Below are 25,733 nucleotides of genomic sequence, written 5' to 3'. Positions count from 1 at the left end.
GGCCAGAATGGAGCTGGATTGGGACCGGACTGGAGCACAAACTGGAATCAGATTGGGACCGGACTGGAGTACAATCATATTAAGACCAATTATGACTGGTATCAGCTAGAACCGGTGATAACAGATTTTGTCTGGAACCGATAGTACTAGATATCAGCCGGAATCGATGGTAATGGATATCAGCTGGGACCGATGGTAATGGATATCAGCTGGAAATGATGGTAATGGATATCAGCTGGAACCAATGGTTATGGGTATTGGATAGAACCGGTGGTAAAGGATATCAGCTGGAACTGATAGTAATGGATATCAGCTGGAACTGATGGTTACAGGTATTAGTTAGAACCGGTGGTAATGGATATCAGCTGGACCTGATGGTAATGGATATCGGCTGAGACCTAGGGTAATAGGTATCGGCTGAGACCGAGGGTAATAGGTATCGTCTGAGACCGAGGGTAATAGGTATCGACTGAGACCGAGGGTAATAGGTATCGGCTGAGACCGAGGGTTATAGGTATCAGCTGAGAACGATGGTATTAGGTATTGGCCAAGAACGATGGTATTAGTTATCGGCTGAGACCAATGGCATTAGGTATCAGCTGAGACTGATGGAACAGGTAGCGGTTGAGACCACAGCAGGATGCACTGGTAAACCATAAACTGCTAGTCAGGGAGATGGAGCCTAGGGCGTCTAATTGCGACAAAGTTCAGGCATTGAATGCTGTCAGTGCAGGATCCTTATACCCTGGGTCTCAAACGGATGGACTGATGTAGTCAGGTGGGTTGGGAGCAGCGCTCTGAGTGGTGGAGGAAAGTCAGGTGACTGAAACCAACATGGCTGCACCCATACTGAGTTTAAGTGGGAACTTTGGCGTGCAGTCTGAGTACTAGCATGCTGTGGAAACAGCGAGTGCCTCTGAAGCAGGCCCTCTGTCCTCAAAGCTGCAGGTCTATATGATTGCCATTTACACATTAGGTCACATTTGTTGGTGGTTACATAAGACTGATGCCAAGTAAACTTAAAACTTTTTGCGTAGAAACAGAAAGAAATGTTCAATGCAGCAGTTACTGTTAGTGGCTGTAAAACAATTGAGCTACAATAAATCAATATGAAGGTGCAATTTGCCTTATTGAAGGTATTAGTCTATAATGTCACATTGGGAGGGAAAATAAGGAAAAAAATAATTTTACTAAACGATTAAAAAATGTTTGATCATATTTCAAGATTATTTAGCCACTGTCTTGTGCTTTTCTGTTACTGTATATACAGTAGATGACATGTAACCTCCATGCAATTTAAATTAATATCTCCCAAAAATAAAGTTGAATAGCAAATTATTGATATCACATTTTCTGTCCATTCAGTAAACAATAAACAGTTTAAGCAATTGAAGTTTTCACTAACCTATTTACTTTTGATCTCAGTCTTAGTTGACTTGTACAGATTCAGGGCCTAATTCAGCAGTGCACACATGTGCAGAACGGGTCCTGCGTGACTGTATGCAGAGCAGCAGCAGACTGTCAGTGATTTGACAGTCTGCTTCTGTTTGGGGCCGGGGGGCGGCAACGGCCTTCGTTTCACAAAACGGAGGCGTATCGCAGCTGTTGAGGGGGGAGGGAAGAGGCCAGGATCTACATAGACTGACGGAGATTTCCTGGCCTTTCCCAGGAGAATAGCAAGCAGCCCGGGTGAAGGGGCGTGGCCTAACCACAGGAGTCACGCCCCATTAGTGAGAAAAATAAACTTTTTGCAGTGCCGGGAGGGGGGCGCTGTGAGACCCCCACAGGCAGAGGAGACTGCTGCTGCAGTGAGCAGTCTCCCACTGCAGTGCAGCCCCACACGCTTCTGTGAGCTGGGCTGTCTGTGAGGTAAGAGGGAGGTGGCGTGGCTTCAGACCCGGGCCCCTCCAGCAAGCCCAGGCCCTGGTAATTAGTACCCTCTCGCCCCCCCTGTCAGCGCCCCTTCTCTTTCCATCATCTGCGATGACCAGCCTGCGTGACCCCATGGTCACTCAGCCGGCCAAGCACCACGCAGATGATCTGATGCTACGTCCATGGACGCAGCTCGGATCAATAATGCATGTAGGAGGCATGACACCCTTTGCTGCATTAATATAATTGCAAGGACGGAATTGCAAAGCTGCTTGCGTGCAGCTTTGCAATTCCGTCCACTTCCTCAAAGCTTTCCAGCATTCATCTTAATCCACTACTGTATGCTGCTTTCTCACTATTTAGCCCCTCTGTGTCTCTCCTGTTTGTCTGCCCCTCCTCTTTAGAATGTAAGCTCTCAGGAGCAGGGCCCTCTTCCCTCACGTGCTTCTCCTTGACTTACTTTTACTTTAATTTGCAACGGCACCTAACACTTGGTTGCTGTCACCCTGCTGCTTATTTAGGTGTTATGCAGCAATGTTTATAAATCATGTACTTGTCCTGCATTGTATGTACTGTTAATAACTGTATTTCTTGTGTTCTTATTTGTTTCTGTACTTTGTAAAGCGCTGCGGAACCCTTGTGGAGCCATATAAATAAAGGATAATAATAATAATAATAATAATAATAATAATAATAATCAGGTTCTCACTTTGAAAAGATACAAGTCAGAGCTCTCACATTCTTTCCATTACCTAATAACCATAATAATACTTTAAAGGCATCAGTAATAATGTTACTTTTTACAATGTCGCACAGCAAAGCTCAGTTAAACTTGGCTTTGCTTTGATCATTTGAAATCTTTTTTTCCAACCATCAAAAAGCAGAAAAAAGCAATGACAAAAGGCTTCTAACCATCATTATTAGCAGTTGGAGAATATGACTATGTCAAATGAAATTAAATAATAAAAAAAACTATTACAGCACTATATATATGCAGTAAACAAGTATGATGAATACACAAAAGGCATGATGCTATTGTATGCATTGTAAAACATCTGACTGTAATTCTCCTTATTAAAACATTATCAAGTTGTTTTCTGAAATATTTATTTGATCAAGTACAATGTGATTCCTATAACAATCCACACACTATAATGGAATAAGATACAGTATGTTCTAGAAATACTATATACCTATTATAGTTATGTTTATTGCTGTTCTTTCTGGTATTGGTACATGTTTCAAGTGCTAATAAATTAGATCTATGACTTGAGAATAATGTATAACAAATACTTCAAATACTCTTCTAACACCTGGACTATATAAAAGTGTAAGGAAACCGGTCTGGTCCTTTCTGCAAATTGCAGCCTTTGATATTGAAATACAGAGTAAATTGCTGACAAGGGACAATGCCCTCCCTGCAAGGATAACCTGACTTTTACAATGTATCCATCTCTTAAATAATTCATGCGTATTATTCAAACTTTATGCAGTTTGCCAGTCATTGATTTCAGAGAGACCCTGTCTGCAATTTCATGCATGGAAAACATGCTATTTCAGATAAGAATGAAGAGCCAGTAGGTTAGTAAGATCTCACGCTGGCAGAGTCACAGACGACAGCAGATGCATTGTGGTCAACTAATTCACATGTCCTACTAGTTATCTCAAAGCAAAGTCGTGATACAATGGATCAGAATAGTTCAACTCACTGTATGTCATCCTTCACTGATTCCTGTAAGATTGATGATGTTTTCCTGTCAAGTAAATTTCTGTATAATATACTCCTATACATGTGCGCCGAGAGAGGGGGGCGGGGGGGTACAGTTTACCCGGGCCTGGACTTGCTAGAGGGCCCGGTGTTACCCCCCTCCCTCACAGCAGCTCAGCAAACAGCTTGAGCTGGGCTGCTGTGTGTCCTATGGCTGTGGGGGGGGAGCGATCATACTGCTCGCCCCCCCCCCACTTAGCACCGGGCTGGGGGGCTTACAGAGCCCCCTCCCCGGTGCGCAGCGGAAAAAGTGATTGTTATTTATTTTTTTCAAGGGGGCCTCCCGCGATTAGGCCACGCCCCCTGCATTACCCGGGCCCGGCCAGGCTCTCAACGGCTCTGCTACTATATGTTTAGATGTTCTCTGAAAATCCATCTCTTTATAACACCTTACCGTACTCCCACTCATACTACTCAGACTTGTACTCTCACACAGCTGACCCTATTGCCACGATTGTTGCTAGATCCAAGTTGGAGAAAGGACCTCTGACGTCACGACCATGTGACCGCTATGGCCGGGCCGGTCAGCTACCAGTGATACTATCCATGTGGGTATAGAGGGGGAATATAAACCTGTGGCAAGCGAAGTGAGCCACCATGCCCAAAGCATGGCAAGCGGCTACTTTTGGCCCCGGTTCTGAACCTTGTCCCTCCCCTTTTTGCTGTGGGTCACGTGGTTGTGACGTCAGAAGTCCTTTACAGTACCTCGTTCTAGACCTAACCCTATTACCACTCTCTAACTTCTCACATCTGCATCTATTTTCTCTAGGATTTCCCCACTGCCCAACACTGTGGTACTTTATAAGCCAATGCCAATAATAATAATAAGAAGAATAGCTTTGGATGCAGGTCCATTGCCTGGCAATGCCGCCCATTTAATTTTAGGGTTTCCTTTTTCATCCATAAGTATAAATAGGCATCTAATTGACAGGAGGACTAAACTTTGATTATATCTTATTAGTGAGCCCAGTGCTAATGCAGACAGGGAGATTCTCTAATTAGGCTGAGAGAGTTGAGTACATTTGAAAGTACAAGCAAAAGTATTAAATAATGAATTATAATGTGAATCATTGCAGACTATCAATGCTCTAATACACAGGTACTCAGGACCCCAAACAGTGCATGTTTTCCAGGTCTCCTCACAGAATCACAAGTGAATAATTGGCTCCACTTGTGTAACTTTTAAAATGTGTCAGCGAGTAATGAATACACCTGTGCACCTGCTAGGTGACTTGGAAAACGTGAATTGTGTGGGGTCTGAGGACTGAGTTTGAGAACCTCTGCTCTAATATAAGTATATATATATAGAAGTTTCAGCCAAATGACAAATGATTGCATATTGATGTTAGGAATCATGTTGTCCCTAATGGAGTATAAACATACTTGAGAGGAGAAAGAATGAACACCTGGGGGCAGATGCACCAAGCCTTGGAGAGTGATCAAGTGGAGTATGATAAAGTACTAACCAATCAGCTCCTAACTGATATTTTTTTATTATTATATTATTATCTAATATATATATATATATATTTAGCATTATAACCTAGCATTATATTGGATTATGGGAGAGATACCCTACTATGTCCCTTCCTTGAAGGAATTACAGAGGTTTTGTATCGAAGTATGTGGCCATTTTCTCTCCACTGCTGGTGTTGTGTATTTCACTATGTGAAATATGACATATGGCTGCATTCAGAGGGACAGATAGTATTCCTATCAGAGCAAGGTCATTTATACTTTCCCTGAAGGCCAAAGATCATACCTTTGTACACTAGAGGGTTGTCTGTAATAACTGTTATTCTCTAACATGTACAGATCTCTGAACACCATCTGGAAGCAAAATAATTACTGTAAAGTTATAAAAGGAATAAAAATGGTATAGATTCCATGTAGGAGATATATAATATCTATCCTGAAGACGGAGTAAAATCCGAAACGTTGATAGGAAAACGTTTGTGTCCAGTGTCTGATTTGATGTTCACCTGAGTGCCACTGTTCCCCCTCCCTTAAACCAGTCCTATTAAACCAGCCATGTTTCCTGGCATGGGGAGAATGCGTACATTTTAATTATAACACATTGGTCTGTTGTTATTTTTGCAATTACTTTTTCTCTTTTTGGCACATTTTTCTTGATCTTAAACTGTCTTTAGATTTCTATTTTCATACTGTTTAGCTAACAGTTTTCAGTATTTGAAAACAAACAATGTGGGTGCTATATAATTAATTATATGTGGGAGACAGCAGCCACATATCACTCTGTGATTCAATAATTGTTACTAGACAGTCTGGAGCTTGCTGGATGCGAGGTTGCTTAAAATTGTATACTTGTGAACTTTTCTAGGTCTGGTGGTGTAATAGATTACATTATCACCATATAAGATGACTCACATTGTAAATTGCTATCTCAGAAAATCATTCATTTATTTACAATTACTAATTTAGTAAACTAATATAAAATAATTAGCTCCCACATATACTGTAGTTCAGTGGTTCCCAAACTTTTTGAATCACGGCGCCCTAGAGTATCAGCATTGTTTTCACGGCACCCCTAAATCAAAAGTTTGTTATTCAGAAATTCAGAAAAAATGTAGTGAAGTAGTACAGTGATATAAATTGTGCTTACCGGTCATCCTTAGGTTTGGTTATATAGTAGTGGACAGGTTTGTGCTTCTATTTGAACACATACTGTATTTACTGTTCATTACATTAACCATAAAGAATTTGATTTGGTGCTGGACCACCAACCTGAGGCACCCCTGCAAGTGTCCCGAGGCACCCCAGGGTGTCGCGGCGCACAGCTTGGGAACCACTGCGAAGTTTATGATTATGGCAACACAAAGAGTACTAGGCAATGCCATGGAATCTACAGACACCAAGGAGCCAGGACAATCATATGGTGCAATATGCTGTACAAGTTTGTGCTGAAACATATAGTAACCAATCACAATGTAGCTGCAAGAACTGTATCTAAGAAATGATTTTGAAGCCAGCACTGAGTAAATATATGCCCCCTACATAAACAGGGGGTAAATTTACTAAGATGAGAGTTATTAGAAGTGGAGTTGTTGCCCATAGCAACCAATCAGATTCTACTTAACATTTAACTAGCGCCTTCTGGAAGATAATAGCTAGAATCTGATTGGTTGCTATGGCGAACATCTCCACTTCTAAAAACTCTCACTTTAGTAAATTTACCCCCAGGTTTCTATATGGCAGTATCAGGATGAGTAGCCACAAGCCTCACTTGCTTTTCTGAGATTTACAACTCCCTTATCATAAATGATCAAATACAGCCAATTATAGCAGTGGTTCTGGTGCCCATTCACCGCTCTGAAATATTGCTCAATTACAAGAGAAACCCACATTCAAATCACCTCCCTTAGAAATGTTATTGTAGGTGGATTATCCACGTGACATTGGGACACCCCAACACCAGACTACATACCTCATCCAATCAGTGGGATAGAGATCTTTGTTTATTTTAGATTAACGGCTTGAAGCCTCAGTAGGGAAGTACTAGAGAAGACTCAACATGGAGTTACGTAGCATTCACTGAGAGTGATCTAAGTTTGGGCATCTCAATAAAACAAACAGTGGAAAGAAATGATCAAACAAAGAAGTTAGGAGCATCACTTTAATCACCTTGCTGGTACAATATGTGCACATCCAGCCCTTTAAATGGACCACTCCTAGGCCATAGCTTGTGGACCACTCCTAGGCCATATATATGGTTCAAGGAGTTACAGATGCTACAGAACTATCCTCATTAAATCAAAGAAATCAGCCAGACCCAGAACCAGCAGTTCACTCAAAAACTATAAAATATATATATATGAAAAGAGGGTTAAAGAGACATGCGCCTGATAGTGTAGTAAATTATAAAAGGTGATAATTGGTGCTCAAAATTAGTGTGCGTACCAAAGAAAAGGACTTTAAAGCTTATCTGGTTTCCAAAGGTATAGTTCATATATGGATGAGTAAAAGGGGTATGACATCTACTGGAACACCTTTGAGGAAGGCTCTTTCAAGCCAGGGAAAGAGAAGGTGATATAGCGTAGTTTGTTTTTATAGGAGTAGCGAGACAGGACTACAATTAACTGCGTACCATATATCGTAGTAAATCAAGAATGTAGTGAGTACAATCAAGGTATCTCCCAGTATTCCTTTTCCTCCTCAATATTCCTTGGAGGAGTAGAAAGTGCGCACAGGCTTTGGGATAGATATAGAATTGATCCCCCATCAGTACGTTTTATCAAAATGGTTTATTTGGATACATTTAACATGGGAAACAACTTGTAGGAAAATACAAAAAAGGGGAGAAAAATAAATAAATGCTTATCTCTTAAAATGGTACCTAGTCCTCTTGGATGTGAGTGTCCACTGTCTAGAGAGCCTGGGTCAGGGTGCCTGTGCGCACTTTCTACTCCTCCAAGGAATATTGAGGAGGAAAAGGAATACTGGGAGATAACTTGATTGTACTCACTACATGTTTGATTTACTACGATATATGGTACGCAGTTAATTGTAGTCCTGTCTCGCTACTCCTGTAAAAACAAACTACGCTATATCACCTTCTCTTTCCCTGGCTTGAACGAGCCTTCTTCAAAGGTGTTCCAGTAGATGACATCCCATTTACTCATCCATATATGAACTATACCATTGGAAACCAGATAAGCTTTAAAGTCCTTTTCTTTGGTACGCACACTAATTTTGAGCAGCAATTATCACCTTTTATAATTTACTACACTACCAGGCGCATGTCTCTTTAACCCCCTTTTCAGAAATCACCTAATCCGCTGGCTAAAACGTAACACTAAGAAGAATGCTGCCACCTTTTAATGAAAGATCAGTGACTTTTAATAATTTATTGACCAGATCACATTTGTATTACCCCTTTTTACATTTCACTTGAGGGAATCACTATATTTGTGCGCTGTCCCTACACACAATTTCATATATATATATATATATATATAAATATATATATATATATAAAACACATGCATATGTATTCAGTATATATATATATATATATATGAGTAAATTGTGGTGGCACTCAGGTCATTAGTTCATTAGTCAATAGCACACTCTATATTTATATTTATGTTTTGTATCAAAACATAGCACATTTATGACAGTTCGCCGGTCCAAGCCAAATTTGCCAAATCCATATATGAGTAGTACAAATAATTATATTGCTAGCATTTTTTGTGATAACAAAAGTTGTGAGGAATTTAAACTTTCAGATTCTGGTCCAATACGTACATATTACACTTTACACCAAAGCACTCTATAGCTAAGACCAGGTGATCTAAATACAATGCTGGAAAACAGCCACAAGGAAACATTCATACTACACTGCACTGTAAACCTATAAAATGCAACAACACATTGTAAATAATAGTTTTGTAATCTTACTTTGGAGAGTCCTCCTACTTCCAAATAGAAACAGATGATGAATACGTTCCAAGCCACCCAGAAAGCTGTCCACATCGTGTACTGGAGCAAAGGTAAAATATAATAAGCGTTAGATATTTTGCTACTACATATAAAAGAGGAAACAGTATATTTTATAAGCTTATATTTTTGTGAGTCTGATATATACTGTATGTATCACACTAACTGTATACTTTTCTTAAATCTTATATTATCTTCTATTATTATCTTAAAACTTCTAAACAAATTCAATACCCTTAGCTCTTGTACAGTTTAGCATGGAAAGTGCTGATATTTTTATTTGTAGGTTTGCACTATATATGACATAAAGGCTTGTATTTATTTGCTTCTGTTATTAAACATCTAGATATAAGAACATGTCATCATACTGTATGTAAATAGAAGCAGAGGATATTTCTCCTGGCACACTGGCAGACTGTATTTACATGACAAACATAACTTGTCAAGAATCATCTCTTTTGGGTACTCTTTCAGACAGACAAGACCAATGGAAATATAAATCCACCTTGCCTCCTATACAGTGCCTAAGCCATACGCTACCCCTTGTTGCCAAAGTAAAGTCTCTGGATCAGGTATTAATACACAAAGTAACAGCATACTCAATTAAATGGTTATAAATGGCAAAATAATATTCACATATTCATTATCCAAATCACTTAAACCAAACTCAAGTAAATATTGAGAGGAGTCAGACTTCAGACAAACTGTCAGTAACTGTAGTGTAGCTGTTACTTAGTAAAGGTGTTTTCTGGTTACTCCTTTCATCTATCTTTCATCTATCTATTGAGACCATGCTAACATGTGGAACATCTAGGAGGCATTTTTCAGAAACACTTTGTGAAATTGTCTTCCCATCTAATGGTCTACCTAGAAATTGACTAAAAGTGATTGCTCCAATCACTCTGTGGGGAGCATGGGGGAAGGGGGAGGGACAGCATTTACATACAGTCAGGTGCATAAATATTGGGACATTGACAGAATTTTCATATTTTGCCCTCTATTCACCACCACAATGGATTTGAAATGAAACAAACAAGATGTGCTTTAACTGCAGACTTTCAGATTTAATTTGAGGGTAATTACATCCAAATCAGGTGAACGGTGTAGGAATTACAACGGTTTCTATATGTGCCTCCCACTTTGTGGTGATTAGAGGCCAAAATATGAAAATTCTGTCAATGTCCCAATATTTATGCACCTGACTGTAACTGGCCGACAGGAATACAGTGACAGCAGGTTAACCCTTTCTGTGTGCTTCCCAGCCATCTGAGTGATTAGTCACAGTGGAGGTGGCATTGACACCAGGGTCCTTCCATTACGGAGCAACTGAGACAGCAGCTGCTGGGTGTGGGTATGTATCCAATGTACACTGCTGCGGTGCTGGCACCCCGCATTATTACACACTGCAGTCAGTTCTTTGTATGACCACTCCCAGCTGCCACTCTGTCCCTGTCACTGCTGGGGGTGCCCTGGCCGCAGCTAGTGGGCAGGAGTGGATGGCAGACACTGGGATGCGATGGGCTAAAGGGGTGCCGATGTCGGAGGGAGCTGCTTCGCACACAGGGTTGCCAGAGCCTGGTGATATCCATGGAGGAGGAGGAGGGGTATAACCAAGGCAGTGCTGCCTCCTCCAAATGTGTTGTATGACATTGTCCCCCACATATATATTTGTTTAACATTTTTGTGGGGAGAGATATGGCCATGCCTCCGAGATTTGTCCATTCCCCCAGTACCGGCTCTGTGCAAGCTCTCAACGGCCTTGGTTAAGCCAGTCACGCATCAGTATTTTAGTCCCCATTACAGGGACCAACTGTGTAATGTCACCATCATCTGTGCTCCCCCTGGTCGTGCCTGGCATTCCTGAGACCTAGGCTGGCACATCTCCGTGTGGTACACAAGCAGGGAGGTTTTTCCAGATTGCAAAAGAAAAGAAAAAAACTCTTTTATAAGGGCATGCTTAAAAAAGATTTTAGTAATGTAGTACATGTGATATGAAGAGCAAAAAATATTCCTTATTAGATTTAGCTTAAAAATTAGGGTGGGAGATTTACTCCCATAGTGAGTGTACAGAGAAGCCCCTCACACAAACAAGACACAAATAAGACACAACAAATTATATGAATATTAAAACCTATGATCAACAAGAAAATGAAGTCTTCATATTACATCTCCATGTAGGCCTGACAAGTCTTTGGCACCCCAGTATAGCTGAATGAGGCGATTGGAGAATGTTATTCAAGACTGAATAATCACTACTATATATGTATGTTAGATCCTATGTTAATTCATATATTTAAACAATGTTAAATAGTTAAAAAAAAAGTATTTTATTTATTTAAATATAAATTCATACATTATGGACATGATTATGTGAACGTATGGCACCACATCTCTGTGCCATTATATTACTCAGCACCCCCCCCCCCCCCCTCTAATAAAGAAGTAGTATACTCCTCTGGCAGCAGTGCTGTGGAAAGTGCCCGAGCCAGAGGCTCTCCCATTAGACCTACAAAATGGAATCCCTGCTATGAGGACAGCATAGTACCAAGCTGCTGTGGAGGCTGTTAGGCAGCACGTGGGTCCGGCGGGAACAAGAGCCGGCACGCGCTGAGGACTGGGGGAAGGTTATATAAGGTCCGACAACAGACCATTGAGGTGAGGTGCGCCTGAGGCGGTCCTACCTGAGAGGAGACTTGTCGTAGGCATGGGTCCAGAGTGACAGGACAGCACCGGAGCAAAGTGCAGAGCTATCTAGCTGCATTTCATCAGTGAAAAGCACTGACTGAGAGGCAGAGAGTGGGAGGCGGCTCCGGGAGGAGCTGCATCGGAACCCGGAGCCGGGCCTTCTCCTTTTAGTGAGCAGCCGGGTGTAGCAGTGTACGGAGGCGCGGCTCCCTCAGTCGGGAGTTGAGCTGGAGGAGGACCAAGGCGGTGCAGTGAGTAGAAAAGACTGCCTTCTCTAACATACTCACCATTTAGGCACAGCTCCCAGGGTCAGATAGGGGATAAGCCCGTTAATTACCACTCAGCAAGGATACACACACCTTCACAAGAAGTTAAATAAATGAGCTTAAGCTTCTATTAGGAAAGTAACCAGGATTAAAACAGAGGAACTGTATAAAAGTAAATATCTAGGTTAGAGAACAACATGAAAACTATATACAGTATAACCTTTCTCAGTTACAATCACGGAGAGGGAATTAGACAGGGAGAACTAAGTACAGCTTAGTAGACCAGAAAGGAAAGTCTTCAGTGTTATTGCAGGAGTCAGATATTTATCAACTTTAATAGCTGTTCAATTGACCCTGTTAACAAGTGATAGCAAGCAGTAGAGAGAGAAAATTTGCTTCTCGGAAAGGGACAGCTCCATTCACTTTACAGTAAAACTAACAGTTTAGGAACATTATCTTCAAACGTCATCCCGGGCACCGGTTTGCAAACGCTATTTAACAATAAACCATCACTTGCATGCAGCGATAAGTCTCAGGTTTACTGTGAAAATTAGGAGCAATACATGTTCGCTGGTTTATTTGAAATTAAAAATATAACTTCATTCACAATGGTGATAGTGTGTTCTTATTCTCTTTTATTGGTGGATATTTCGCATTGCATTATTGTTGGTATATGTGTTATTAACCAATTTCTTAACAGTTGGACAGAGGACTGCAGCAGAACCTACCGTTCTGAGATTCAGGATCGCTGCCTAGATGTTACAAAACTGAGTATTGTGTCAACCAATTGTCAGAATATTTTCCACTCAGTTTAGTGGTGGACTCTGATAGGATAGTTTGAGCCTGGTTAAATTTACCAGCAAAATGGACTTTGAATCCATTGACTTTCTTGACGTCACTATCATAAAGCAGGACAATAAACTCAGCACCACCATATATGGAAAACCTACCCATTTTAATATTCTAATTTCACCCAATAGTTTTCACGCTAAAACTATTCAAAAGGGATTACCCTTATTACACTTACTACAGATACGCAGAATATGTACTAAGAAGGTAGAGATGCATGAACAAATGGATAGAATGATAACAAATTTATACAGAGGGGCTACGATCCTGTCTCTAGGAGAAATAAAACAATAAGTCATTGCCATATGGCTCAGTAGATACAACACTAAAAGCCATAAGGCTAGAAGAGCCATAAAAACCTATTGGCCAGTAATGACAACTGACAAAGATCTTGCCATGTCACAGGATAAACAAATTATGGCACGTTATTTTCAGGTCAAAAACATTAGGGATTATTTGGTACGTGTAGACATTAACAAATTGAGTAAGAAAATTAAATGCAACTTTCTTGGTAGTCCAAAAAATGGGTGCTTTAAATATATTGGATGTATCACCTGTGGCTATATGCTCACTGCTGACACTATTAAATATCCCCATTCAGGATGTCATCTTAAAATACAGCATCATTTACCTTGCACCAGCAAATGTGTCACCTATGTCCTGATTTACCCCTGTGGTAAGTATATATAGGGAAGACCAAACCCCAGTTTAAGAAGCACATTTATAGATCTGCTATTTGCACTACCATTCTCTCCAGCAAACGTGAACAACCGGTAGCAAGACACTTTGTCATCTCAGGTCATGTCTGCTAGGTACTGAAATATTGACCTCCCCCATAGTGCCTAACCCTAACCATCCCCCCTAGGGCCTAACTGTAACCCTCCCCCTAGTGTTTAACCCCTAACCCTCCCCACTAACCCCACTACTTACTGTCGGGATGCCAGCGATTGGGATGCCGGCATTAGGATTCTGACTAGTGTAGGGATTCTGGCGCCGGCATTCTGAGCGTCGGCATCAAGCACACGGGATATACTGTACACAACAACCCCTTTATCTAGAGCTCTATCTAGTCTTCTTGCAGAAATTGCAGCCATTGTTCTTTTGTTTATTGCTTTTTGGTTATTACTTTAATTTTTTTTTCTATTTTCCCATGTTGAGATCTTTATAGCTTGCTTTAGTTGTTATTTAGTTTTATTTAAAAACAAAAAAGTTCCAGAGTTTATTGGCATTGTAGACGAGCGATTCGGGTTTGGTTAGGATTTTCGGATCTCTGAACGAGGCAATACGTCGTCTTTCACAGACCTCTCTGCACAGATGTCCGAGAAAGATAAATTTTTGTCGTTATAAGATGATGTTTTGCTCCATTATGAGTTCTGAAATTGGCATGAAGATTAGAACCAAAACCGAACCGTTCATCTCTAATTGTACTGCCATGGCCAAAACTTTTGAGAATGACACAAGTATTGGTTTTCACTAAGTTTGCTGCTTCAGTGTTTTTAGACCTTTTTGCCAAATGTTACTGTGGTATACTGAACTAAAAATGCAAGCATTTATTTAAAAACTCAATAAAAAAATTATTGGATTAAAAAAAAAATACAAGCATTCATAAGTGTCAAAGGGCTCGATTTATTAACATTATTTTTACTCAAATAAAGTGAAAAAGGGTGTTTTCACACCCTTTTCACATTATTTTAGTATCACCTGTAGTTATTACAGGGCAATTGGAGTAGAATTCGTAAAATTCTACTCCAACCCCTAAGTATCACTTATTTTTAGTAATCAGATCGCATTACCCATAATTGTAATGAGAAATGTGATCTGGCCAAAGTTACTAAAAATAAATTGTGAAAAAAATACCTAGGGAGGCCCTGTGATAATAACGCCACCTGGAGGTGGCATTATCCAGGGTCTCCCCCGGTTACCGGACTCCTGCTCTCTGCTCTAACGGGGAGAGTAGAGCTGGGAGTCGGTCCCAGTGATCAGCTGTGTGGTCTAAACAGACCGCAAGCTGATTACTGTAAAAAAAAAAAAAAATAGTAAAAAAAAAAATTCACTTACCTGACTCCAGGGACCGGTGATCAGGGCTCAGGGTGATGTCCTCCCTCCGGTCAGCTGGTCTCCCATAGTGCACTGCGGCCCGGTCATCAGGTGATCGGGTCCCAGTGCGGTATGGGATATCACCTGACCGGTGAACATGGAGGACATCACCGGAACCCGGATCATGCAGGTAAGTGTAACTAAGGGAAGGGGGGTTGCGGGGGGTCTACAATCACCGGGGCATGGCTTTGCGTGGGGGGGTAGCAGCGGTTGGTGCATGCGCGGGCACTTTGTCATGGTATTTTTTCCAAAAATACCGTGACTAGTGTGCGGATGGGATTCGCAGGGACAGAGCTTTTTCGCAAGCTCTGTCCCTGCAAGGGATTTGTAGTAAATCCCTGTGATATTGCCTGAATTCGTAATGCGAATTCAGTCTTTAAAATCACACTACAATCTGCATTCAATATGCGGATTGTAGTAAATAGAGCCCAAAGGCTTTTATTGGCAAATACATTAAGTTTATGCAAAGAGTCAATATTTGCAGTGTTGACCCTTGTTTTTCAAGAGCTCTGCAATTCGCCCTGGCATGCTGTCAATCAACTTCTGGGCCACATACTGAGTGATGGCCGCCCATTCTTGCCTAATCAATGCTTGGAGTTTGTCAGAATTTGTGGGTTTTTGTTTGTCCACCCGCCTCTTGAGGATTTACCACAAGTTCTCAATGGAATTAAGGTTTGGGGAGTTTCCTGGCCATGGACCCAAAATTTAGATGTTTTGTTCTCCGAGCCACTTAGTTATCACTTTTGCCTATGGCAAGGTGCTCTATCATGCTGGAAAAGGCATTGTTCATCACCAAACTGTTCTTGGAAAGTTGGGAGAAGTTGCTCTTGGAGGATGTTTTGGTACCATTCTTTATTCATGGCTGTTTTCTTAGGAAAAATTGTGAGTGAGCCCACTCCTTTGGCTGAGAAGCAACTCCACACATGAATGGTCTCAGGATGTTTTACAGTTGGTATGATACAGGACTGATGGTAACGCTCACCTTTCCTTCTCCGGACAAGCATTTTTCTAGATGCCCCAAACAATCTGAAAAGGGATTCATCAGAGAAAATAACTTTACCCCAGTCCTCAGCAGTACAATGCCTATACCTTTTGCAGAATATCAGTCTGACCCTGATGTTTTTCCTGGAAAGTGGCTTCTTTGTTGCCCTTTTTGACACCAGGCCATCCTCCAAAAGTCTTTGCCTCACTATGCATGAAGATGCACTCACACCTGCCTGCTGCCATTCCTGAGTAAGCTTTGGACTGATGGTGCCCCGATCTCCCAGCTGAATCAACTTTAGGAGACAGTCCTGGCGTTTGCTGGATGTCCTTGTGCACCCTGAAGCCTTCTTTACAACTACTGAACCTCTCTCCTTGAAGTTCTTGATGATCCGATAAATGGTTGATTTAGGTGCAATCTTACTAACAGCAATATCCTTGCCTGTGAAGCTCTTTTTGTGCAAAGCGATGATGACTGCACGTGTTTCCTTGCAGGTAACCATGGTTAACAGAGGAAGAACAATGATTTCAAGCTCCATCCTCCTTTTAAAACTTCCAGTCTGTTATTCTAACTCAATCAGCATGACAGAGTGATCTCCAGCCTTGTCCTTGTCAATACTCTCACCTGTGTTAACGAGAGAATCACTGACATGATGTCAGCTTGTCCTTTTGTGGCAGGGCTGAAATGCAGTGGAAATGTTGTTTTTGGGATTAAGTTCATTGTCATGGCAAAGAGGGACTCTGCAATTAATTGCAATTCATCTGATCACTCTTCATGATATTCTGGAGTGTATGCAAATTTCCATCATAAAAACTGAAGCAGCAGACTTTGTGAAAACCAATACTTATGTCATTCTCAAAACTTTTGGCCATGGCTGTATAAATATTAGAACCACTGCAGTAATAAAGTAGAGAGATACTTGTAGTCACAAACTCTTGTGTTGTGTGTATTTCTCTCTGGTCATAAGCAGCTGCCTTCCTGAGGCCTGAGGGTCACCAAGAACTCAGGGCCTGATTCAGAGCCACTCGTAAGCGGCCGCTCGTTCGTTCCGACCGATGTTCGCACAACTGCGCATGCGTACGGATTTTAATACGCATGCGCGAACCAGTCAGTGCGGCCGAATATCGTTTGTTCGCTAAATAGCGAATGCCTGCTATTTTGAGTGACAGGAGGAGGCGTATGTGGGTGGTAACAGGGGAAGGTGCTTGAAAACGGGGAGTGGAAATCAGAACACAGGCGTGCTTAAAGGTCAAAACGGGCGTTTTATGGGTGTGCATAATTAATACAGGTGCTTCATTGACCACGTCAATTGGTTGATTTATAGTCAGAACTGCTCGCAAGATTGTGGTAGGAAAAACCAACCACAAGAATAGCGAGCAGTTCATACGCTGTTCAATGTACTCGATCAATCTATTAAATAGCGGACATGACGTATGGTGCGAGCGGCCAGGGGGCGTCTTTCAAAATTACGACCGCAAGTTTTGTTCGCTCGTTCAGACATAGAATCGTGAACAGACCGCAAAGTGCGAACGGTTCATTTGAATAGCCACCCCTTTTTAATGAACGAGCGAGCGCAAATAGCGTCCGGCTCTGAATCAGGCCCTCAGTCCACTGCCCATAGGAGTGGGCACATTCGTATATATCTATATATATATCTATATATATATATATATATATATATATTATGATTTAAAGTTTGTTAAACTCTATGATATGATGGAGGATAACTTTTTTTAAAGATGCTGTGTTGCAAAGTGATGTACCAGAGAAAGTGACATCTAGAATGCAAATGTAGAGTAAAACTAACAATATGTGTGGTCAGTGTATGGTGCTGGGTCTACAAGTAGAGTATTATGGTCCTGATTCTCAGATTTTCACAAAGCCGATTTTTAAGCAGATCAAGCAATTGTTTGCCATTGGTGTAAGTCACACTGTGCATGCACAGCAATTGCAATTGCAATTACTCTCATACAGAGGAACCACTCACAAAGTGAGTGACAGGTAGTCAGCGTTTCAGTAGCAAAAAAGGATTTCTAGTAGAAGGGGCTTTCCAAATGCTTGATTTTAGAGTGAGTGTGGCCAGTCCATGAAGAGGGCATAATTAGTACTTAACCAGCTTTAATGTGGGCCATACATAGTGTATTATGTGTCATAATTCCAGCATATACAGGACCAGTGATCACAGTAAGCCATAAGATGCAGCAGTAGGGCCTGAGCTGAATGTATTTATTTTAGATGTGGGCACCATTACAGACTACTGGAGCATGTCCGGGAGCCTGGAGGAGCAGCAGAAGAACCTAGCACTACCCTGGACATATATGTACATATTGGGCTCTATAGCAGTGCATCCCTTATGCTGGGCATACACTATGCAATTATCTGTCAGATATCTGTCCAATCTGATTGGTTGGAATGAAAACCTGGTAATATATGGGAGCAAATGACAATAGAAATTTGCTCCCAAACATTAGAAAACAGACCAGATTTTCCTTCCCACCAGACAGATTTGGCAGATATCTGTCAGATAATTGTAGAGTGTATGCCCAGCATAACAGTGCATGTTTTCCAGATCTCCTAGTTGGTGCACAGATTATTTAATACTGGCTGATACATATTAACCAATCCACAGGTGGTGCTAATTATTTAATTTGTGATACTGAGAAAAATATGCAGCACTAGTAAAATTCTATTATATGACTATTTCTATTGTGGTCATGGTGTTTGCTGGGGAGGGGGGTTTCCAGGCAGACGGAAACCCCCCCTGCATCTGCCTATGGCGTTTGGAGTGGTAATGTGGGGTGGTTAGAAAAATGCAGGCCGTTTAAATGCCGTTTCATAGGAATGCATAAATTAGCCATTGTGTTCTCCTTCACAGCATGAGAGTTCTCTGCAGTGTTTGCGGCTGGTCAAACTTCAGTTAAATGCTGCGTGACTGCCCGATGTGTGTCTATGTTACCGATGTTTACACTGTTGCACATCAACGAAGGGATATAAGGCAGTGGGCAACTTTATGCTTAGCTATGCTCTGGAATGCATTAGCATATTTTAGCAGCTGCGATCAGTGAGAGAATGCAATTGCAATGGCATAAATCTCAGAATATAGTCTGATGTCAGCATGGAAGATTTTGACCATATTAATAAAGTGTTGCATGAAACTTCTATTTTGTGGAGCAAATTAGTGACTTAAATAAGAAGTTTGCTGAAGATCAATTGTTGCATAAGCAAATTGTTGAAAAGTTACAGAGTAAATTATCCTCTTTGAAAATCTCATTTAGATAAGAGGATGAAAAAAAGAGAGCTGGAAAGCAAAGCTCTGAAAGAAACAGACCTCAAATTGGCAGTTATGTATAAACTTCTTGAGGAAACTGAAATGTTGAAAGAGTCAATGCTGAAAAGAGAGCATGAAGATGATGTGCTTCTTGCAGAGAAAGAGCAAGACATTGTTGAATTTCACCAAAAGCGTGTGTCAGCAGGAAGTGTTAAAAGAATGTGTAAAAGGAAATCAGAGACAAGCAGTGAGCACACAAAGAAAAGTGGTGCATTTAGCTCTGGTGTTGAAAGAAAAAGACTCTTTAGTTGTGTATACACATGCCAAAACTTGCAGAATGTGAATTAGAGAGAGATTGTCTGAGAAGTTCCATGAATTCTGGGGAAAAAGAGGAATATCTCCAAATGCTGTAAAAATCACACTTAGTGGGAAAGAGACAGATAGATGCAAAAGACTTGGAGATTATTTGTCTTCAAGCAAGTTTTGAGGAGCAAATTTAGATGTTCCAGTCCAACTTGGCTACTTCCAGAGCAACTTCAGAGTGTCTTGCTGAAATAAATATATTTCTAGAGAAATTTCTGCATGAAACAAAGTGAAATTTTGGAGAAAGAACTTTACCATGTCCGTGCTGTGATTGCAGAGTTGCAAGTAGAGACTATAACCTTACAAAATGTCTATCAAGTGCACAGAAACAGTTGCACAATCTCCAGGTGAAAATGAGTGCCAGAGAACAAGAACTGAAATGTAAAATAGAAGTTGCAAAGTCTAAAACAGCTGAAAAAAAGTTAGGACTTGTCAAACTTGAAGATATGAAGAGCAGTCTTCTGCAGACTCAGAACAAGTTGGAAGGTGCATTGGGGAAAATTACACTGCTGGAACAACCCCTCTATGCATCTGAGGAAAAGTGCCATTTAGAAGTAGGAAAACCGGAAAAGTAGTTGGCCTACACTCTGGAATTTGATTCTGGCCTTGCTGATACAATTGATTTACTTGCTATTAGTGAGTCAATGCTGAAAAACTCCCCAAAAGAGTCTGTTACAGAAATTGAAATACCTTGCAGTGACCTTCAGCTCCCCATTATCCCTAAAGGTGTGCAGTCCTCCAAGAGAGTTAGTTTCCGATAATAAAGCTGTACCTAAAGTTGATGATATGGAGTTTACAAATACAAACAGTGATATTTTGTCCCATGAGGCAAAGGTAAAAGAGTTTAGAAGACAATAAAATATCTACTGTATAGCTTCCCAGGATAAGACTGTAATGTTTCCAGAATATATGGATATGACCAGGTCACACACTTTTGCAATTAAAAGCAAAACCTTGCAGGAAGTTCATATTAAACGTGAATTATTGTGGAGAGTTGTGCTCCTGTGCATGAAATAGCGACTTTAGGCAACCAAGTTGGAACTTGGTTAAATTTGTTTGTTTTGGAAATTAAGAGAAATTGGAAAGTCTCGACCTCCTGGGGGCATTTACGGTCTATGATGTTGCTTTTGTAATTCCACACAAAAAGTGTGCAGGATGGAGATTATACCATTTTGCCTTCTGATGTGGGTAAAACTATTGAAGTAGGCAAGTACAGCTAAAAATATATGGATGCAGCTATTGAGATATACGGCTATAAGTTCAAGAAAAATTATTTATATATATATATATATATATATATATATACTGTATATGTCATGTCTTACCAGCATTGCCGGCAAATGATAGACGAGGATGACAATTATAATGAGTATGGGGTCTGGAATGGAGGCAGAATGGGAATGATGGATGAAGGCAGGTGCAGAGATTGGGGGTGAAAGACTGAGGATAGAGACGAGGACAGAGACTGTGCAGGGACAGACTCAGACCCATTGTAGGGTGGGTCCAAGACTACTAGTTATTACAGGTTGAGTCTCCCATATCCAAATATTCCGAAATCTGGAACATTCCAAAATAGGGAATAATTTTGGCATGACTGAGATAATGAAACCTTTGATTTTTGATGGTTCAATGTACACAAACTTTGTCTAAGGCACAAATTATTAAAAATAATTACAAAATTACCTTCAGGCTCTGTGTATAAGGTGTATATGAAACATAAATGAATTTAATTTAGTACACAAACTTTGCTTGAGCCACAAAATTATTGAATATATTGTATAGAATTACCTGCAGGCTGTGTGTATAAGGTGTATATAACACATAAATGCATTCTGTGTGTATATTTGGGTCCCATTCCCAAGATACTGTATTTCATTATGATATGCAAATATTCCAAAATACGGAATATTATGTTATCCAAAATACCCCTGGCCCCAAGCATTTTGGATATGGGAGACTCAACTTGCATTAAAATAATAATGCATTAAGTTAAGATGGTCTTTCTTTTGTTAATTTTCTGTGTTCTTCAATTTAGCATATAGTTTCTTTACATACAAACTTGGCTTTAAGAGGTTTTCAAACACTTGCTTCATATCATACTCCAAGAGCAGAATGGGGGTACTCTGCTAACTGTTAATAAGGACATTCCAGATGGGAATAGAAGGAATAGTCATGTCTTTAGATGTCTTTAGTGGCTGTATCATAAAAAGGCATGAGGGAGTTGAGGGAGAATGGGGGATGTAGTTAATTTGCCGGCAAACACGATCCCAGGCATTGATATACTGACGCCGGAATTCCGCCCCCGGAATAATGCCGATGACGATGTCCTGAAGGAGATCAGGATACCGGTGTCGGCATCCCCAACATCTAGAGCCAGGTAGGTAGCGCACTGTACCTGGGGATGGGGGGTTAGGTTTAAGCACCCCTGGAGGAGATTAGGGTTAAGCATCCCCCAGGGAGGGTTATCGTTAGGCTACAGGGAGGGGGGGTTAAGGTTAGGTACCACCGGGGGGAGGTTAGGTTTAGGGTGTGGGAAGGGGGAGGTCGGGTTAGGCACCACCGGGGGGAGGTTAGGGTTAGGCACTGGGGGGGAGAAGGGTAGGAATAGTATACTTACCACCCGTGTCGGGATCTTCAGTCTTCGGGGATCCATAATCAGGATTTGAACCAGCAGCTATTGAGCCACCGATTCCGGAGACTGCGAGTGCACACAAAAAATCATTCAACCTTCTAGGGACTGAATTTCCTGCAGCCATTAGAAACAAGGTACGACTGGTGGAAAATATAGGAGTGGCTTCACATTGGAAGTGCTTTCTGCTAATTGCAGTCTGGACTGACGGTCCGAGGAGGGCGAAAACACCTTCCCGTGGAACTGCCAGTCTGGTATCTGATTAGCAGAAAGAAGCGCTTCCAATGTGAAGCTAGTGCACTCACTGGGGGCTCATAGGGGATGGCAGATTTTACTGGGAAGACTGCTAGGTAACATCATACTTGCCAAATTTTTACATTTCCTCTCCGGGAGGCGGGGCCAGGTTCCTATGTCATTAGGCTCCGCCCCTCCATACAGAGCCGCGATTCACCAGCAATTATCTCCCCATCCTGCCCACTTCACAAGGAAGTGAGTGGGATGCAGAAGATCTGGACACTCTTTTGGTGTCTCCGCATCGGGGGCCTATCCGAAAATACAGGAACCTCCCGCAACTTCCGGGAGAGTAGGTAAGTATGGGTAAAATCTGCCACTGACTATAAAGATGGTACAACAGATAAGATTGCACTAGTGGAAAAATGGATCTACTCTAGCACTGACATTGTAGCATAATAGGAGCTACCAAGATTTGTCCATGTCCCCAACTTCCTCTAACCTGATTTGGTTTATTTACTATTATGTGAAGTATTAGAACACAGCAAATTGGGTTGTTGTTTTTATTATTATTATTATCCCATGGCACCACAAGGGGTCCACAGCACCTTATAATGTACATAAACAGTAACAGGATGAACACACAGACATACAAAAAATATGACAGAGTAAAAAGCATTGCAGAACAAGGACAAGGTGTATAACTGTGCAGTATATACTGTGCAGCATCAGCAGTCATAAGACCCAAACTGCAGCGGGATGGCTGAACCCAAAGGTTTGCTGCCGTTGTTGGCAGTGAGGAGATGATGGTATAAGCGAGGGAAGGAAAAGCACAAGAGGGAAGAGGGCCCTGCTTGTGAGATCTTACAATGTAAAGGGTTAAAAGATTAGTCTCTTAAGTTATATGTAGAAATAGAAAAATTATGTAATTACAAAGTCTGTTTCTGTTTAATTAATTATAAATACCTCAACATGTATAAAAACTTTCAAACCTATCATACATAAGATCAAAAATGTATTTGGTAAAAAAAATAAAAAACAAAACACAAAGATCCCCTTATATGTCCTCATAAACTGTGAGGATACCCTGATCTGCCTCCTATATTGTGAGGATACCCTTATATGTTCTATGGTGAATACACAGACTACTTTCAATTTTTCCTCCCCGAGAGAAGCCCGATGGGAGAAGTGGGGGGTGGAGAAGCAGGTGGGCGGCGACGGGACAGGGCTTGACATATCGTGTCATTAAGTCCCGCCCCCTCATTGTAAAGTGCTGCAATAGCACATATTAAATAGGGGGCAGGGCCAAATGCAGCGATTCTTGTGCATCATTAAGCCCCGCCCCCTATTTGGGGACCCCCGATCTCCTTGGAAATTCTCCCCACCTGCCCACTTCACTAGGAAGTGGGCAGGAATTCGGGAGAGGTGCGGGGGAGGGGGGGTACCCGAAAAATTGTGAGCCTTCAGCGACTTCTGGGAGAGTAGGCATATATGATAAACAGAGGAAAGGATTGCACATTATGTAACGACAATAAAACAAGCGGAGCAGATATTAGATAAGAAAATGTAAACAAAGAAAGTTTGTTAACATAGTAAAGCATGTCTGTTTTTATATTTAACTATACCTAAAACAGATACAAATAAAATGATAACTGAAATCTATGCTTGCACTAACATATTACTTTGTCAACATTCTAAATAAATATTATGACAATAAAATTCTTAAAACTTACCACCACTATGTATCGCGGTCTGTACTGTATTGTGCCAAATAGTCCTAAAATTACAACAATTATATGAAGAAAATTTGCAAGGATTGGTGCCCATTGGTATCCAAGAAAGTCGAATATTTGCCTTTCCAACGCTGCCAACTGCAATAATAAATATACAAATGATTAAATGCTGAAATACATTAAAATTGGGAAAAAGACACTGAACATAACTGGGGTTATTTAAAGTAATAGTGCAGTATGCACCTGTGGGCTGTAACAATCAATAAGTAGTCAATAAGGAGACTTTTGTATTGCACATTTTGCATTGTTCAATTACATTGTACAATCTAATTGGTTTATGTATAATTATCCTTCCACCCAAGCTTGTGCTTCCCCCTTATTTGTGCCCAGAAAAACTGGAGCAATAGGGCAAAAACAGGAACATGGCACTATGTAGGGTCAGGATACAGCATATACACAGCATGTAGGTACTTCTCTATGTTGGGGAATGATCTTAATTGAGTTCAAAAGACCTTTTCACCACTGAATTGTTTGTATTTTGTGGTGCTAACTACTGTATATGCCATGCTACCTCTCCCAGATAATGAGCAATATATCAGAAAAGGATATATTTTCTTTCCATTCTAGCTTTATCCCTCTATATCATCCTATTCACTAGAGAGTTTGTAAAATAAAAATATAGCATTAGTCAGCATGAAAGTCACCAGACGATAATATAGGGACATTGCAAATGTTAATTACGTTCTGTAATGCTAATGTTTCATTTGCTAAGTCTCATTGCTTTACTTATAATGAGATGCTTAATCAGTCAGAATGAAAACTCTGCATCTCTGATCAAAATCATGTTTTGAAAAAGGGAAACAAAATTATTATATTATATACACTTCCATTTTTTAGTGCATTATACACATTCATTAGATTAACATCTATTGTGTATCTATAGATGACAAAAGCAGACCATAACTAAACATGAGAGACTACTCCTACTTTATTATGTCTTTAGTTTTTTGGCCTCCTGGGACATGTGATGTGCACTGGAGGAATCATCAAGCTGGGGTGTGCGCCACGGGCAAGTAGCAAGTAATTGTGGTATTTGGGTGTACTGTTTATTATATAATCAGTGGGGACAGGGAGAGCCGTAGCTAGAGTTTTTGGTGCCCTGTGCCAAAGAGAGCACTGGCACCCCCCCCCCATTTTTTAAATAGAGACACCTGAAGAAAGGGCCATGGCCTCCTGGAGAAGGGCCATGGAAGAGATAGGGAAAGCCAGGAGATGCTGGGGATAAAAGAAGAGGAACATACAAGTGAGGATGATAATAAACAGGAAAAGTGACAGGCCCAAACAGCGCCCCCTGCCCCGTGGTGCCCGCTCCACCCTAATTATGGCCCTGGGGACAGGAATGCTTATGTCCCTTGAAAATAGCATACTGTAGGTGCATAGGGATATTAATCAGGGACACCATAGTCTGGAGTCAAAACTTTCTCCATTTATACCATACACTGAGAATGACACATGGCAGATCTCCATATAAGG

At 41.0% G+C, this 25,733-nt stretch overlaps 1 protein-coding gene across 1 annotated transcript in view; it reads right to left on the bottom strand.

The window, feature by feature from the left end:
* The window catches only part of NKAIN3 (sodium/potassium transporting ATPase interacting 3), a 674,703-nt gene that overhangs the window by 265,867 nt on the left and 383,103 nt on the right, over positions 1–25,733 (bottom strand). The window contains exons 2-3 of the mRNA XM_088469357.1: positions 24,201–24,338; positions 9,059–9,139 (exon numbers count right to left, since the gene is read on the bottom strand). Coding sequence (XP_088325483.1) covers positions 9,059–9,139; positions 24,201–24,338 — 219 coding nt within the window. The remainder of the gene's footprint in view (positions 1–9,058; positions 9,140–24,200; positions 24,339–25,733) is intronic.

Source organism: Taudactylus pleione, unplaced genomic scaffold (assembly GCF_031769625.1).
Source record: "Taudactylus pleione unplaced genomic scaffold, aTauple2 ptg000090l, whole genome shotgun sequence".
Lineage (NCBI taxonomy): Eukaryota > Metazoa > Chordata > Amphibia > Anura > Myobatrachidae > Taudactylus > Taudactylus pleione.
This window is presented reverse-complemented; position numbering and strand designations above follow the sequence as displayed.